The sequence below is a fragment of the Panthera onca genome, chromosome E1, assembly GCF_046562875.1.
Source record: "Panthera onca isolate mPanOnc1 chromosome E1, mPanOnc1 haplotype 2, whole genome shotgun sequence".
NCBI lineage: Eukaryota > Metazoa > Chordata > Mammalia > Carnivora > Felidae > Panthera > Panthera onca.
Genome location: NC_138352.1, coordinates 30,348,529 through 30,365,491, shown reverse-complemented (window position 1 = coordinate 30,365,491; position 16,963 = coordinate 30,348,529). Strand labels below are relative to the sequence as shown.

The 16,963-nt window shown below is 52.9% G+C and overlaps 1 protein-coding gene across 4 annotated transcripts in view; it reads right to left on the bottom strand.

Annotated features, from left to right (window-relative positions):
- ATP2A3 (ATPase sarcoplasmic/endoplasmic reticulum Ca2+ transporting 3) overlaps positions 1-16,963 on the bottom strand; it is a 34,824-nt gene that overhangs the window by 5,343 nt on the left and 12,518 nt on the right. For 3 of the 4 annotated variants that reach the window (XM_060647035.3, XM_060647032.3, XM_060647033.3), the window contains exons 6-18: positions 16,609-16,689; positions 16,432-16,517; positions 14,377-14,841; positions 12,739-12,827; positions 12,460-12,562; positions 11,067-11,198; positions 10,548-10,673; positions 9,137-9,355; positions 8,686-9,021; positions 6,178-6,398; positions 5,056-5,258; positions 4,380-4,465; positions 401-534 (exon numbers count right to left, since the gene is read on the bottom strand). In XM_060647035.3, the coding sequence (XP_060503018.3) occupies positions 401-534; positions 4,380-4,465; positions 5,056-5,258; positions 6,178-6,398; positions 8,686-9,021; positions 9,137-9,355; positions 10,548-10,673; positions 11,067-11,198; positions 12,460-12,562; positions 12,739-12,827; positions 14,377-14,841; positions 16,432-16,517; positions 16,609-16,689 (2,281 nt within the window). The remainder of the gene's footprint in view (positions 1-400; positions 535-4,379; positions 4,466-5,055; positions 5,259-6,177; positions 6,399-8,685; positions 9,022-9,136; positions 9,356-10,547; positions 10,674-11,066; positions 11,199-12,459; positions 12,563-12,738; positions 12,828-14,376; positions 14,842-16,431; positions 16,518-16,608; positions 16,690-16,963) is intronic. The other variant, XR_009614440.3, reaches the window with a different exon arrangement.

Genomic DNA, 16,963 nt, shown 5'->3' with positions numbered 1-16,963 from the left:
TCATCTTGGGCCCGGATGGGAGCAGGCCCTGCGGTGGGCACCCATCCACCCATGTGGAGGTGCAGGGAGTGGCCTGAGCCTCAGAATTTCCCTAATTGGGCCTGTAGGCTGGAGTGCTTCTGGGAGGCCAGTGCAGCTGGGAGGGATGTGTCACAGTTGTCTGCTCAGCCCCCCAGCAGCCTGTCCTTAGAGCTTGAACCTCCTTTCTCTGTCCCTCAGACCCAATCCTGGCCCCTCCGTTTCTTTAGACCCCAGTCTTGGCCCTCATTGTTCCCTAGATCTCAATTCTGGCCCCACTCATCCTCAAAACCCTCTTCTGGACCCCTCTGATCCTCAGCCCCCACACTTAGGCCTCACCCCCCATCCCTCAACCCGCTCCGGGCCCCTCAGCCCAGCCCACCTGTTGAGGGCATTGCACATTTCAATGGTCACCAGCACAGACAAGGCCATGGTTGTGGGGAAGCGTGACTCGAAGACCTCGCAGTCAATGTCAGCAAAGAGTGGGTTGTCCTCGGAGCACTTCAGGAAGTTCCTCTGAGGGCACCAAGGTGGGGTTGGGTGGGGTTGGGTGGGGTTGGGGAGAACAGTGGTCAGGGAGGGGCCAGTGTGGGGGAAGAGGGAAGCCTCACTCCGTCCTCAGCCTATATCTGAGGACATAATACAACCAGTGGGCAGGGTGCTGCCATGGGGTGGGCCCAAGGAGGGGTGCCTACCCAGGATGGGGTCAGAGGTACTACACTGTTCCAGAGAAAGGAGAAGCTAGCATTAGGATGGGGAGGACAGCAGACGGCCCTGGGATCAGAGGGAGGATGCAGGCATTACCCTGAAGGTGCTTGGGGAGCCCTGAATACTGGGGATGCAGGACTGAGGGTGGTGATTACCTGAGACCACAGAATAAATAAATGCCTATGAAAACCAATCAGCCAAACTGTTTGAATAGAATTCACCTTTGGTGGGTAGACAAAGGCTGCATGTACTCCTAATCACCATTAAATAAGACTCCACTCATACTTCCCTCCAATTCTGCCACTGAAATTGAGCTCTACCACACTTGCCTTTTGCTTACAACACGGATTAATGAATTGCTAGGTGCAGGCTTACTACACAGCTTCTTCATAATGAAGAAGAAGCTCTCGGGGCTTGATAAGGGAAGTGGCTCTTCCCCCTGCAGTCCCGGGGGAGAGTTTTCTTCCTGTTCATAAACTTTGCTCACAGATTCTTCTGTGATAAGATGCTGAGCTGAGGCCATGTATGAGAATTTCTGGCTTGTTCTCTTTTGCATTGCTGGGATGAGTGTGAATGTTCATAACTGTTAAACAGCTCTGTTCTCTAATAATATAAATTTGTTCTCTGGACTCTCCTCTGAACACAGAGATCTTTTAAGCTAAAGGTTTAGAAACTGGAATCACATGCTGTAAAAATAACCCTCAAAGAGAAGCCTGTAAAATGACCGGCTGTCTGAGCTCCTGTCCAGTAAATACATCCCTGTTTTCCCACACTGCATAAATATGGGTAAGGTGACTTTCAGCCAGAAGGGGCCGCTAGCACTTTCCTTTTCTCCCTCATGCAGGATAAAAAATTACAAAAGGCTAAGGCTTGGTCAGATTTCTTATTTTAACAAAGAGATGGAGGTTCTTATCTCATTTAAGTCAGCAGTGGGATTTTCTCCCCAAATCGAGCTCCAGTATTTGGGACAAATGCATGTTTTTATTTGGCACTGATCATAGAGCAAGAAGACCAAATGCCCCTGCCTGTTGTGCCACTGTGGTCAGCACCCCCCCACTCCCCCGCCTTTCCAGATCTCAATGGCCTGTGTACACATGTACATACAAATGCCGTATACACACCTCCCACTCAGGCATGTGCACGCCTAGATCCTTATGTATGTGCAGAGGGAAAAAATACAAAAAGGATCACACTAAGAGTTTCAATAGATAAATACACTGTCCAGTTTAAACCTTCTGGGTTTTACCTGTGTGCCTCTGCCACATGCGTACATTATGCCCCAGGTCATGGGTCATAGAGTGGCCTCCTGAATTGATTAGAAGGTACATCGGGCTGAAACCTCAGTCTCCTAGTTTCATCATGAGCCTTGTGGTGGTGGGGGCCTGTTTCTTTGGGTGAAGCCAGTGTTCTGCCTATTCCTTCCCTTTGCCTCTCTGGCTATTTCCTATTTACCTTATGCTGCAAGGCCTCCTCTGTGTTTCATTAACTTAATTCATCCGTACATAGCTCTTACTATGTGCCAGATGTTGGTCTAAGCACTTTACAAGCATTGACTCAGTTAATCCTCCTGATAGCCTTATGAGGCTGAGGCAGATCTGTTATTATTATCCATTTTGTAGATAAGGAAACTAACACAGAGAGGTTAAGTAGCCTGTCCAGAGTTACACAGCTGGTGTGTGGTGGAACTAGGGTTTGAACCCCGGGCAGCCTGGATCCAGGCTCCATACTCTGTGCTCTTAGTCACTGCTGCGTTTTTGGCAGCTTTCTTCAGGAACCAAGCAGGTGGGGGAGGGGGAGAAGGCTCTAGTCAGTTCTGCTGAAACCAGCATCTGAAGCTGAAAGTTCTACCTTAGGTCTAACCTTTGACCACCTCCAAGTCTCAGAGACACCTGCATTCTCTGCTGCAGCACTTCTCACCTTAAAATGTGAACGCCCACTGCCATGCTCTTCCCAGCTCTTTCCAGAGACTTTGCCTGCTTGGTCACTACTAATTTGTGCCTGGCATACAGTTGGTGCTTAATAGCCATTTCTTAACCAGATGGATAAATGAGAAATGGAATGACCTGAGGACAGTTGGGAAGTTGGCACCAAGGGGACTGGCGACTAATTCGTAGTGGGCGTGGGGTATGTGTCTACCACGACCCCCAGCTGTCTGGCTGGCATGGGTGACCAGGGAGGCAGTAGAACTGAGATGGGGATGAAGGAAAGGGATTATCTGGGGAAAGGTGATAGATCTGATCTTGGACTTAGTGAATACAATGGGCCTGTGGGACACCTCAGAGGAGGTATCCAGCTGGAATTTTGGGACTGGGACTCAGAAGAAACATTGAGAGCACAGTGGCGGGGGGATCCTGGGAGATTTGAGATGTATAGATAAAGGAGGTTAATTGAGACAATGCTGGAAGAAGGCAGCAGCGGGATGGTGAGCACGCCCTTGCTCTGCATCTTGCTGCTCCCACAGGAGCTAAATGAGCAGAGGTGCCTGAGGCTGGCCCGAGCCTTCTGCCAAGGGCTTGGGGGCATGAGCCTTTGGGATGAGGGCATGGGCCTATGCTCTGCACTGCTGCAAGAAAGGAGAGCCCATGAGCTTCAGGGCTGGTGGGTACAAGAAAAGCGTCCCTGAGCTGACTGCACCTAGATATGAACACTGCGAGAATGCCTGAAATCATCACAGAGCCTCCCCAGGGAGGATGGGGCAATGAGTCAGGTCCCTCTTTTGAGCTCTTCTATCTACAAGAAGGTAATGAAGACAGACACTCTCAGAGGAAAAAGATCCCAAATCCCTGCAGCTCTCAGCTTTACATGAGAATTCCAAAGCTGACATTGCCAGATTCACTGCAAAGGTTCTTTCAAGCAAAGGAGATGCTCAGACAGAGGGTCAGATCGACAGACAGAGCTGAGGGGTCTCCTTGCTTGCTCAGTTCAGAGCTGTGCTGAGCTAAGCCAGCCCTGTGGTGGGCATGTACCAGCTAGGTGACTTCAAGAGGTCAGTGGATCCCTTTCTTGAGAAGCATGTTGTTATAGGGGTGGGGTGGGGAGGGAGAGCCTGGCAGATTCTTCCCTCCATTCTTAATCTCCTTATTTAAAAAGAAAAAGTTAATGTATATTTATTTCTGAAGGGGGGGGGAGGGGCGGTGAAGGGGGAGACACAGAATCCAAAGCAGGCTCCAATCTCTGAGGTGTCAGCACAGAGCCCAACGCAGGGCCTGAACTCACGAACCGTGAGATCATGACCTGAGCCAAAGTCGGACGCTTAACCGACTGGGCCACCCAGGTGCCCGTCTTAACTCCTTATTGACCCTCCACCTGAAGTTCTACATATCTCTGAACCCTCAATGTTTTGGGGGTTCCCTGATAAAGGCAAGATACTTCTGGGCATTTATGCCCCTTGGCAGCCCCCTAACCAAATGACTGGGAGAAGCAGTAACCGCTTCTCTGGCTCTGGGGCCGGGCTGCTATCTCTAAGTTTCCAGTGGCTTCTGAGCTTGGCTCCTTAGATGGTGGATGTCTATGTATGTGTATGGGGGTAGGGAGGGACAGCCATTGGCCAACCGTGGAGTTCCAGATCCCTTTCCCCTGGAGCTCCAACAACTTGGGCAGTGAGTGCTACCTCAGAAATAACCCCAACAGAGTCCCTGGCCATCCTTGCTTACCAGCTGGTAGAAGGTGACGTGAGGTCCCTCGGCATCATATAGGAACCACCAGGTGGCGGCAGCCACCGTGGCCAGGCCTACGTACACTGCAAGGAGGGCAGGAGGAAGCTGGCTATAGTGGATAGCTGTGGTTTTCTGGCATCCATTTCCCCTTCCTAAAAATGCCCTGAGTTTCTGTCAGGGAACCGCCCTCTCCCTCTCTGAGCCATGTGGTTTATAGCACCTACCCTTAGTGACAGTGGTGGGCCCTGACTGGCAATCAACATCTGCCACACCCCTGGCCATGGTGACTGGCTAGGAGATAAGCAGGTGGCCCAATGTGGGCCAAGAACAGACCTGAGACTTTGATTATATTACTGACGGATACTCTCTCTTCTGCTGAATTGGGGGTTGTAAGAGAGTAAACATGAGGGCTACAGCTGCAGCAGCCATCTTTCCATCTCAAGGAGCACCTGTCCGAGAATGGAGCTGAGGCAGAGCCAAAATAGGCCAGTGATACTGAGGCCTGGATCCAGCCATGCCTGAGGAATGCTCTAGTATTTTCCATTAGATGAGCCCACACAGCTTCCTTTGGCCTATGCCAGGCTGAGTCATACTGTCTGCAGTTTGCAAGGATCCCTGATAGAAGCTCTCAGGAAGCTCCTGAAACCCCACTGAGGGCTGGGGCCCCACTCACCTCCAATAGCCAGATATCGAAAAAAGAGCCAGCCACTGATGAGGGCCTCACGAGGGTTCCGGGGCAGCTTCTCCATGATGTCCAGGTCTGGTGGGTTGAAACCCAGGGCTGTGGCAGGTAAGCCATCCGTCACCAGGTTCACCCAGAGCAGCTGCACAGGGATCAGGGCTTCCGGCAGGCCCAGAATTGCCGTGAGGAAGATGCTGGAACCAGGGTCAGAGGCTCTAGGGCCCAGCAACTGAAGAGCCCAGCTCCTACTCACACTCTAGACTGGGAAGCTCACCTACTGTCTTCACAGGAGCCCCACCTCACTTTTCTAGTTCTTATGTGTGCACACAAGTGAGACTTGCATATACATGGCTCTGCTTCACACTGGACCACTCGTGCCTCCTAATCTCAGCTCTGGAGGCTGGATGATTCTGCTCTTTAGGCCTCTCCTGTTTAGGCCAGAGCTCCTCTCTAGGGCATGTACACATGTGGACAATGCATGCCTGAGCACATACAATTTGTTCGCAGACAGAAGTAAAAACAGCACAGGCCATACAATCGCACAAACACAAGCAAACACCTACATGCTTGCCCGGACAAGCAGAGGTGACAGAAGTCACATGTGTCCAAGCAAACATGTGCTCACCATCCCCCACAGGCATCTCTTACACGTGAACCTAAATGTGTACAAATTAGATGCTGGCACAAATCCTCCGTGCTTCTGCTTATGCCTCAAGATGCACAAGAGCACACATGCACATGGCTGCCCACACCTTTCATTCGGGTACACACGCCATGTTTGCACACACCTGTGTGCACACACTCACACACACACGTGAACACGTTACTGCCCCAGAGCAGCGCTAGTTCTCCCATCTTGGCAACTGTGAGTGTGGGGATTATGGCTAGAGGGATGACAGGGACTTTTTAGGTATCTCCTTGGGGGCCGGGATGCACCAAGGCCTCTGGAAGAATGACAAGGCCCTGCCCTCCTTGAGATGAGGTCCTAGAAGGCCGCCTCCAGGGCAGGGCATGTGTACCTCTATCCCTGCAGCCCCATCCGAGGAACAGGCATTTCCCTTAGTGACCTAGAGCTGGTCCAGAGGGCTGGGAACAAGAAATGCAGGGCCTCACCAGACAACCTCGCCGACATTGGAGGAGATGAGGTAGCGGATGAATTGCTTCATGTTGTTGTAGATGGCCCGGCCCTCCTCCACTGCAGCCACAATTGAGGCAAAGTTGTCATCTGACAGCACCATCTCAGCTGCCGACTTGGCCACAGCTGTGCCGGAGCCCATGGCAATGCCAATCTCTGCTTTCTTCAGAGCCGGGGCATCATTCACCCCGTCTCCAGTCTAGGGGCCAAGGTAGGTAGGACCATGCCTGAGAAACTTCTCTTCCACCTCCTTGACTCCTCTCAACTAAGCCTATCCCTAAGCTCAGGGGATGTCCCCAAGGAAGCAGACAGCTGAACAAAACAAATGGTGAGGTTGAGAATGAGCTCAGAGATTGGGCTGGGGTATGAGGCTGAGGGGGAAGCCAAGCGTTGCAGACAAGGACAAATTTGAAGAGAAGGTCAATTCTAAGGTCAGAGAAGATGGTGAGGATGGACTTGGGGATGACAGTGGGTCACTGATGAGGATAGAGATGAAATTCAGGTTGGATGTGGTATAAAATACAAAGCTGAGGTTAAGGGCAAAGTTAAGGTTAAGTCAGGGATGAGGTCAAGGTTGTGACCCAGGCAAAGGATCAGGTGGGTGTTATAGTTAAGGTAAAGGCTGGAGCCAAGGTGAAGGTCAGGGTCACACTGGACTCAGACTCAAAATTAAAAACTAGACTAAGGCAAAGGTCAAGTCAAAGTCAAAGGCCAAATCAAGGTTATGGCCCACATCAGGAGTGATGTCACAGACAAGGTTGGAGTTGCAGTCAAGGTGAAGATTAGAGGCCACATAAAGTTGAGGTCTACAAAAAGTATTGGGTTGGAGGTCAAGGTCAATGTCAAGGATCAGGTGAGGGTGCAGGTCAAGACTGCAGCCCATTTAGGGCTGACCCAAAGTAAAAATCAGATTAAGATGGTCAAGGGGCGCCTGGGTGGCTCAGTTGGTTAAGCCTCCGGCTTCGGCTCAGGTCGTGATCTCCTGGTTTGTGAGTTCGAGCCCCACGTCGGGCTCTGTGCTGACAGCTCAGAGCCTGGAGCCTGCTTCGGATTCTTTGTCTCCCTCTCTCTCTGCCCATCCCCCGCTCATGCTCTGTCTCTCTGTCTCTCAAAAATAAATAAACATTTTTAAAAAATTAAAAAAAAAAAAAAAGATTAAGATGGTCAAGTTCAAGGTCAGGGACCAAGTCAATATGAAGGTCAAAAATAAAGTCAAGAACCAGATTATAATTATGGTCAAGTCAAGATTGGTGCCCAGCTCAGTATCAAGGTCAAGACTGGATCACAGGTCAGCATTAAAGTAAAGAACTGGGGGCTGGAGGTCAACAGAGGCCAGGTCAGGGGTGAGACTGGGTTCAAGAGTCAGCTGAGTGTTGATGAATAGGTTAGTAATCAAGAATGAGACAAAACAAAAACTGGGCCCAAACAAAATGTCCATCGAAAGGTGAATGGATAAGTAAACTGACTCACAGTGGAATGCTACTCAATGCTTAAAAAAAAAAAAAAAAAAAAAGCAATCATCTACTGATACCCAAAGCCACATGGATATATTTCAAAACAAAGAAGCCACACACAAGAACACATACTATATGATTCCATTCATGTGAAAATCTAGGACAGACAATCTATGGTGGAGAAATGGCCTGTTGTGGGACAGGGTCCTGATGGGGAAGGTGCATGAGGGAACTTCATGTCTCCATGGTAATATTCCTTATCTTGATAAGAGTTTGGATGACACCCAAAGGTGTGTCTGCATTTATCAAAACATGTCAAATGAATGCTATGCTTAAGACTTGTGCATTTCATTGCATGTTAGTTTTACCTCAAAAAGGAAAAAAAATAGTGGGGCGCCTGGGTGGCGCAGTCGGTTAAGCGTCTGACTTCAGCCAGGTCACGATCTCGCGGTCTGTGAGTTCGAGCCCCGCGTCAGGCTCTGGGCTGATGGCTCGGAGCCTGGAGCCTGTTTCCGATTCTGTGTCTCCCTCTCTCTCTGCCCCTCCCCTGTTCATGCTCTGTCTCTCTCTGTCCCAAAAATAAATAAAAAACGTTGAAAAAAAAAAAATTTTTAAATAAAAAAAAAAAAAAAAAAAAGGAAAAAAAATAGAACCACAAAGAAATGCTGCTCTCTAGATAGAGTATGCATTCTAAATTATGTGAGGGTGAAGTGTACTGATGCCTGCAATTTACTTTGAAATTTACTTAAGAAAAGCTGGATTGAGGATGGATAGATGGATAGGTATGTGCAAAGCAAATATAACAGAACGTTACTTGTAGAATCTAGATCGCGGATATTATAGATGTTTACTAAAAAACTATTTTAATTTCTTTTTGTGTTTGAGACTTTTTGTAATAAAATGCCGAAAAAATAAGAATGAAGCAGGGGCAGATGTTGTACGGGTTGCTCTTTCCAAGCTCTACGGTCAGTGACCCTCCTCCCCCTCCCAACTCCTCACCACCTCCACTAGGCTCCCATCTTGTGGCCTCACCATGGCGGTGATCTCATTGAAGGACTGTAGGTTCTCTACAATTCGGGACTTGTGTGCAGGTTCCACACGGGCAAAGCAGCACGCTGTGCGGCAGGCCTGGCGTTGCTGCTCAGGGCTGAGGTCATCGAATTCGCGACCCGTGTAGGCCTTGCCCACCACATCCTCTGTGTCCTTGAAGATGCCAAGCCGGCGGCAGATGGCCACAGCTGTGCCTTTGTTGTCCCCTGTGATCATGACCACACGGATGCCGGCCTGGTGGCAGCGTGCGATGCAAGCAGCCACCTCGGGCCTTGGAGGGTCCAGCATGCCCACGCAGCCCACAAAAGTCAGGTCCATCTGTAGGGAGGGCGCAGATGCAAGTGGGGCCTGGGCCCACGCTCAAGCTGCTACCTGCCCAGCCCTGGCAGGGAGACACGTGGCTCCCAGCCCTGGGCCCTGCCCTGGCACGCACCTCGTACTGCGCAAATTTGCTGCAGTCATCCAGCTGCATGTCCTCCTTCCTTGGGGGTGCATCCCGAGTGGCCAGTGCCAGGCAACGCAGCGTGTCTGAGCCGGAGCCCCAATCCCGGATCTTGGCGAGGATCTGCTCCCTGGAGGTGGCGTTCAGGGGTACTGTGCGGCTTCCCACTCGGACTGAGCTGCAGCGCTCGATCACACTCTCAGGAGCCCCCTGCGTCACGGGGGAGGGGAGAGGTAACTCTGTCAGTTAGGACCCCTCCTTTCCCTCTTGCCCAACAGAGGAAGTTGAGGCCCAGAAATGGGAAAAGGCCATCCAAGGGGACACACAGCAAGGCATGGACCAGAATCCATTCTCTGGAAGCTCAGATTGGAAACCAAGGGGGCCCCACTGGGAGAAACCCAAAAGGAATGGGGGGTAGTGGCTGCCCGTGGGGAGGCCCCCTCCCCCCACCAATCCAGAGCTGAGAAGGTCTGCTACAGCATCTGGGGCAGGGGGTAGGAATAGGACTGGCAGTCCTCCTACATGCCCTGTTTCCCTGCCAACCTGGTGCTACCAGGATCCCAATTCTGTAGGGGGGTTCAGCAACGGGAAGCAGGCTGAGCCCTGCCTGGGGACCAGAGACACAGCCACGCTGAGGGGTGGTGGGTGTGGCCCTGGGAAAATGTGACAGGGGTGACAGGCTCCTCAGTAGCCTTGGGGTCTCACCTTGGGTCTCACCCCGGGCCTGGGAATAGCTTCTGAGCCCTTCGTCATGCCTTCTCCCTCTCCCCAAAGGAGAGGAGAGTTTTCAAAGTGGCTAAGTTTTCAAAGTAGCCTGAGATCCCAATACAGAAGGCTTTTCATTTCAAAAGAAGTTAAAACTTCCACTTCAGCATGAAGTTAGGGCTGTGATTCCTACGTCAGGTTGAAAAGCAGTGACAGTAACAGTGCTATGGGCAGAAGTCTGGATGGGAGACTTCCCTCTCTAGGACTCAGCTGCCAAAACATGAAGCACCAAAGATGGGCACCAACTACCTCAATGCCCCTCATCAGAGGTGAAAGGCTTCCGAGACCTTCCAGCTTGATCCTGCCATTTGGATGGGGAGACTGAGGCCCATGGAAGAGCAAAGGTGACCCCAAGGTCATGTGGTGAGGCAGTGCCTCTCAGCCCAGAGCTGCGACCATGGTGAGGGGCAGGCCTTGGTGCCTAGCCCCGCCTTTATCTCCACCAAGACCAGATCCTGCTCCCAGTGCCCCACGGCAGGCTGACCACCCTCGTTCTGGATCCGCTGCTTTGACCGTGGGCCTCACAGCTCCCTTGGTCTCCCACAGCTGCAGTCACTGGCTCTTTAGAACACTGGAGATCGGATCTCCCAGGGACTCCACATGGGCAGCGGCCCTAGGCCAGTTAGGCAGGCCCCACCTTCACAAACATCTTGCTGCCCTGGGCTGCCAGGCCAGGGCGAGTGGGCGTGCAGTACACTGACATGGACTTCCGGTCCCGGGAGAACTCCAAAGTAAACTCCTTCCGCATCAGCTGCTTGATGACCTACGGGGCCCAGGAGGGTCAGGATGTGAGAGGCAGAGCCAGCAAGTCTCACTGCTTTCTTTCCAGCTGTCCGATCCCACGAAGAGCCTCCTGCTCCCTGTGGGATGGTGCCTATCCTCCTCTGAGCCTGGCATTGGAAGCCCCCATCTCCCTCTCCAGCCTGAGAAATGCCAAAAGGTTGCCACTTCCTGACCATGCTGTGTACGTCCCAACTCTGAATCCTCGCCCACACTCAGTCTTTTCCTCTCTTTTCTTCCCAGCGAAGTCTTACTAGCGTCTGAAGTCCCTCCTCCTCCCAGAAGCCTCCCAAGATTTCGCCTTCCTCCCTCCCTTCTCTAGATGCCCAGAAGCCCCCGCTATGAGGCCTGTGGCCAGAGCTCTCACTCTACTCACCGCATTGCAGGCACTGGCTCGTTCCACTCGGGACAGGGCCTGGAGGTTGGTGTCAAACACGTTCATTTTCTCCACCAGGCAAGTCAGGGCTGTCTCCGTGGCCTCTCCCACCTTCTCATATACGCCCTTAGCCTGGTGGGGCCCAGAGTACAGGGCGTGAAGAGCAGGAAAGCCTCCAGTGGACCCCCAAGCCTCACCTCCCACTCACTCCCTGACCCCTAGAGCTCCCTTGGCCAGTTACCTTAAACCTCCTTTGCATCAGGCCTCTGGACCCTTCCCAGCCCAGCTGACATGAGGTCTGGGTAGCATCCGACACTGACGCTTCCCTTCCCTTCTGACCCTTCCCTGACATCAGTGAACATGTGTTCTCCCGGCCGTCTACCTCATGCTCTGCATGCTCCCAGCCTCCTTCCCCAGATTCCTCTTTCTAAACCCTGCTGTCCAGTCCCTGCTTCTCCCCTCCCATCTTCTCTCCCTGAGGCCTCCTACGCTCCCTGCTGCCCCCACCTTTCATGTGCTTGACTTTCAGTGCCCAGCCTGGCAGTGACCTTTCCCCTGAACTCCAAGCTGCCTGTTGGACTTGGTTCCTTACTGACCCTCAGGCCACCTCCCCTTCCCCCTGTATTTGCCATTCCAGTGACATTCCCAGCCCGGACACCAACCAGGAGCTATCCTCCAACTCGTTCACCTAACCAGTCACCAAATCCCAGGAGTTTCGTTCCTAATTCTCTCTCCAACCTATGCCTTCTCCCCTTTCCCTGAAGCCCCAGCCAGCAACTCTCCGACCTGGAGGACCACACAGGACTTCCTGAATCCAGTCTTGCCCTATCTGTTCCATCCTTCACATAGAAGCCTGATCTTTCGTAAATGCAGACCTGACCATTATCACTCTCCTGCTCAAAACCCTTTGGTGGCTCACTATTGTCCTCAGCTCGTTATGGGACCTGACTTGGTGTGGTCAAGTCCTTCCCTCAGGTAGGAGTGTCTTCCTGCATGTTCCATTCTACTGCTCCAGCTGCAGTCAAGGGCATTCAATGCCTGCATCACATCAGGCTGCTCCTGACCTATGGGCCTTTTTCGGGCTGTGCCTTCTACTTTAAACACCCTCCCTAGCCCTGCTCCCCTAATTTCTTCCTCTAGGCACCCTGGCACTACAGTCCCTTACATTACAGTCCCCCACAGTCCAAGAGCCCTAAGGCACTTAGGGCACTGGTTCTAAAGCCAGTCTGAGGAAGGAATGGCAGTGGGGGGTTGTGCAGGGGTGGCAGTGCCCCTGGGGTGTGGCACTCCAAAGGGTAAGGGACTGCCAATCCTGGGAGTTCTGAGACTCAGAGAAGCGTCTGTCCTGGGCACCTGGATACTAGGGAGGTCACGAAAGGGAGCTGGGGCCCACCTCATTGTAGTCCAGCGCTGAGTCGTTGCACAGGGCACAGATTGTCGCCAGCTCCACCAGCCCATCGAACTGCCCACAGCGCACGAGCTGCTCCGCCTGCCTCCTGTGGGGCTGGGTCTCAGTACCGGGGCATTTAGCCCGGCCCCTGGGAGGCGCACAGCTTCTTGATCCCGCCCCCAAGGAAGCCTCGCCCACTGACGACTCTCGGAGCCGTCTGTCCGGTGTAGCCCAGCTCACCAGGAAACCACGCCCACCCACTCTCCCTCGCCCAGCACTCACACTTCGCCCTCCGGGGCGTAAGTGGTGCCGGAGATGGTGAACTCGTGCAAACGGCAGGAGCTTGCTTCAGCTTCGGCTACCACGAACATCTGGGGAGCGGAGAAGCATGCTCAGGCAAGCCCTCACCTCTCTCCTCCTTGGGCAACCGGTCTGAATAAAGCCTGATACCAGGGTGGGGTTCTCTGGGCCCCCAGAAAAGCCACTGGCCTTCCCTCTTGCCAAGGTCTGAGATACAGTGTTAAGGGTAGGGTTCAGGCTGAGGCAGGGCCTCTGCTCTGGACCCCTGACGGGTTTATGGCTGGTTCCTCAATGTTCTGGAAGGAGCGGCAGAAAGCCTGGGTCCTTGCCCATTTTGTTATGCGATTCCTGGCTGAGAACCTGAGCATTAGTTTCTCCACCGGTAACATGAAAAGAGAGTGGGGTCACACTAGAGCTGCCCCTCTCTTCCCTTTGAAAGGATGAGTTCCTGGCCCCCGAGGGAGGAAACCCACGGCCTGCTCTGAGGCAGAGACCCTCCTGCCCAAAGGTGTTCCCAGAGAGTGTGCTCTTAGGCCTGCCGGGTCACCCAGCCCCTACCTGTGCACTTCAGGGTCAGGGGGTTCACCCCTCCCAGGGCAGCGCATTTTTTTGTCTGTCAGCCAGCTCTGCCAGGGAGAGCTCTTGCTTTCTGGAAACTGCTTTGCCGTACATTCCCAAGCCAATGGCCAGCTCAGCACCCAGGAGGTGCTCACTAAATGCCCCTTCCTTTGAGCTCTCCTCCCTGCTCCTAGGGGGCAGCCCTCCAGCCAGCATAACTCTTGAGAAGTCATTTCTCAGCTCCTTGTCCAGCATGTACGGCCTCTACAACTTCCCCATAGTGTGTTTTTCAAATCTTTATTTCAGTTAAGGAACCCTCTGTTCAAATGAAGTCCTACTAGAGATTTTAAAGGTCAGGGGCCTCAGGATATAAAGCTTGCTGGTGCCCCTTCCCCTGTGACAACCTCTGACGGGCTTCAAGTTCTCGGATACAGAGCCTGAGTTTCCCAGTGGGCAGATTATGGAGCAGAGGTGAGAGAAGGGGGATGGGAGAATCTGAGAGGGGTGGGAAGCCCACAACCTGCACCATTACCCCACCCACCCCTCTGCCCCATGGGCCTGCTGGAGTCTCAGCCAGAATCCCTGGAGCATGCAGGCAGCAGGCCCAGGATCTGGGACTGAGTGCCAGGAAATGAATAATTCCTGCCCCGGCCCTTCCCAGGTCACTGGAGCTGACATATCTGGTGACAGGCGTTGACTGCAGAGTCACAGTGGAGCAGGACAGAACCTGGCTCAGATGCCAAGGCTGTACTTGACCCCCTCCCGTGTCCTTTATGGTTGTCTACCAAAGCTTGCAAACCCAAACTGCAGGTGAAGAAACTGAGCTTCATAGGCAATGACCTGCCACAGTGATATGTGGGTCCTAGTGACACGTGTCCAGCCAGACTTAGCTGCTCTGCCCCGGGAAAACCTGGATCTGCTCCCCACCATGGGGCAGCCCACAGGCTCTCTCCTCCATCCGCTGCCAAAGAGCAGTCAAGGGGCAGCCCAAAGAGGGAATTCGGCCAGCTGAATGCCACACGGCAACACCGGTGGGGCCCCAAGCTGGCCGCAACCACTCACCCGGCAGACAGACATCTGATTGGTGGTGAGTGTGCCTGTCTTGTCGGAGCAGATGACCGAGGTGCAGCCCAGCGTCTCCACAGAGGGCAGACTCCGCACAATGGCATTCTTGCGTGCCATGCGCCGTGTGCCCAGAGCCAGGCATGTAGTGATAACAGCTGGGAGGCCCTCAGGGATGGCAGCCACAGCCAGAGCCACGGCAATCTTGAAGTAGTAGACGGCACCACGAAGCCAGGAGCCACCATGGGCTGGGTCAGCGAAGTGGCTGATGTTGATGACCCACACGGCCACACAGATCACAGAGATGGCACGGGACAGCTGCCGCCCGAACTCATCCAGCTTGTGCTGCAGCGGTGTCCGCTCTGGCTCCACTGCCGCCATCTGACTCCGGATCTTACCCAGCTCTGTGTGCAGGCCTGTGGCCACTGCCACCCCCAGTGCCTTGCCCGATGCGATGTTGGTACCCTGGCCAAGGGAGAGGTGAGAAGGGCTGCTTAGCACCCTGGTTAGGGCTGAGGACCCCTGACTCCTTCGGGCTGGCGTAAGGTGCTTACCCCCCTACTAGGCTTTTTGTCTCCGTGTCACTTAGTGCTCTCAGACTTATGCAGCTATGTAGGACCAAGCTATCGCTGTCATCTTGATGACAGTGTCAGCTCTATGAAGGCAAGGGCTTGGTTCAGCACCACGTCCCCAGTGACTAGCATGGGGAAGCACCAGGCCAATATTGACGATAGGATCAACCAGCACAGCACAACATCAATCCCCCAAAATGTGATTCATAAAAAGCCAATGTGGCCATGTAGGAGTGCCAAAGCTGACTGTGATCCTAGGTAAATAATCTGTAAATATTTACTGAAGAACCCAGAAAACAAGTTTACGTCCATCCACTCCCAGGGCCCTGGTAAAATCCTTAAGTCCTGATGTAAAGGCTAGCTAGCCTTGAGCCTCTGTGTCCTCTTTGATAAAATGGTCCCACAAAGGAGCTTCTCTGAGGGGGCTAATAACCCGGTACCCCTTCAGACAGGTGTCCTGGGCTGAGGCTTGAGAAAAGGTAGGTGCCAGTAGCAACCTCAGTTTCTTTTCTCTTGTCCTGAGCAATGCAGCTTCTACTCTCCCATCCCCCTGTCCCCACAGTTTGCAGGCCCTTCAGCTAAGGAAATGACCTGCAGTTAGCCAGAGCGTGCACCTCAGAAGGCTGCTTAGTGACAGCTGCTGATGCTGGAGCATGCCTTGTAAAGTCCCTCCCCACCTCAAAGCAGCTTGTCCAAGGCTTCCATGCATCTAGGCAGGCAGTTCTTAAGAAGAACTCGGAGCAAATGTTGTGTTCTCCATTTCTGTTCACTTCTGGGGAAGTCTTCTAGCCCTATAACTTGGTGCCTTGGGACATGGCCAAATGGCCTGACCTATCGTGGCTTCTGTGTTCAGCTTCTGGCTGTTTCTGGGCGGCCTGTAACCTTCACTGGTTAAGTACCTCTGAGGCCACAGGGCCATATCATTCCCACCATGGCTGAACCCACCACCCTCCCTGAAAAGAACCACCGGGCCCTGGCATCTTGCCTTAGGGGGTCAGTTTTCCCATCTGAGATATGAACTGTTTCTGCCATACTCCACCACTTTGGCAACCATCTTCTCTCTAGAGGCGTCTCCACTGGGAAATTATAGGCTAGCTCTGTCCCTCTATAGATTAAGGCAGGGTAAAGCCTAGCAGGTAGGAGGAAAATCTCTGGACTCCGAGCGTCTGAGTTCACATCCCAGCTCTGCCATTCACTGGCTGTGTGACCTTGGGCAATTTACTTACCCTCTCTATGCCTGTTTCCTTGCTGGAAAATGTGAAGAATAAGAGCACTCATTTCAAAAGCAGTGTGAGGAATAAATACACGTAAAGGGCTTAGAATAGTGCTAGGCACATAGCCTTCAGTAAACACAAGCTATCACTAATACCATAAATTTGTACATATTGTCAATAATCGATGAAGTTCTTTTTGTAGGGCTTTAACTGAGTCATCTAAATGTTACCGTTTTTATTAGCAGTGTCCAGCCATCCCAGGGACTTACAGAGAATAGCATGTTCTTCTTGTCCTGGTTCACAGCTCTGGGATCCAGGATAGCATCTGTGTGTTTGGTCACAGACACGGATTCACCTGGTTGTGGAATCAGAAATGAGAAGCCTTATGTGAAGACACCCCCACCCCCTGACCTAGCCCCTGCTCAGCCCCAGCCTCCAGGCCTCACCTGTCAGGATGGACTGGTCCACTCTCAGAGTGGTGGACTTGATCTCAAGGAGGCGGAGGTCAGCAGGCACTTTGTCTCCCACTGTGGGGAGAGAGTTGGCTGAGTGTGGCTTTAGGCACCACCCCCTAGCAAAGCCAGGAGAGCTGCCAGGAACCAAGGCTGGGGCTGAGAGGCAAGGGCCTGAGTTGTGATCCCTGAGATAGGTGCTGCTCCCTGGCCTACAGTCTCCATATCTGGGGTTTTGGCCAAAAAGCTTTGGAGGGATCCAGCAGCCACCCCGCTCTGTGTATACAGCCAGAAAGATGGGGACAAAGGGAGGATGGGCTCGCCAGCATCACATAATGAAAAGAGGCCC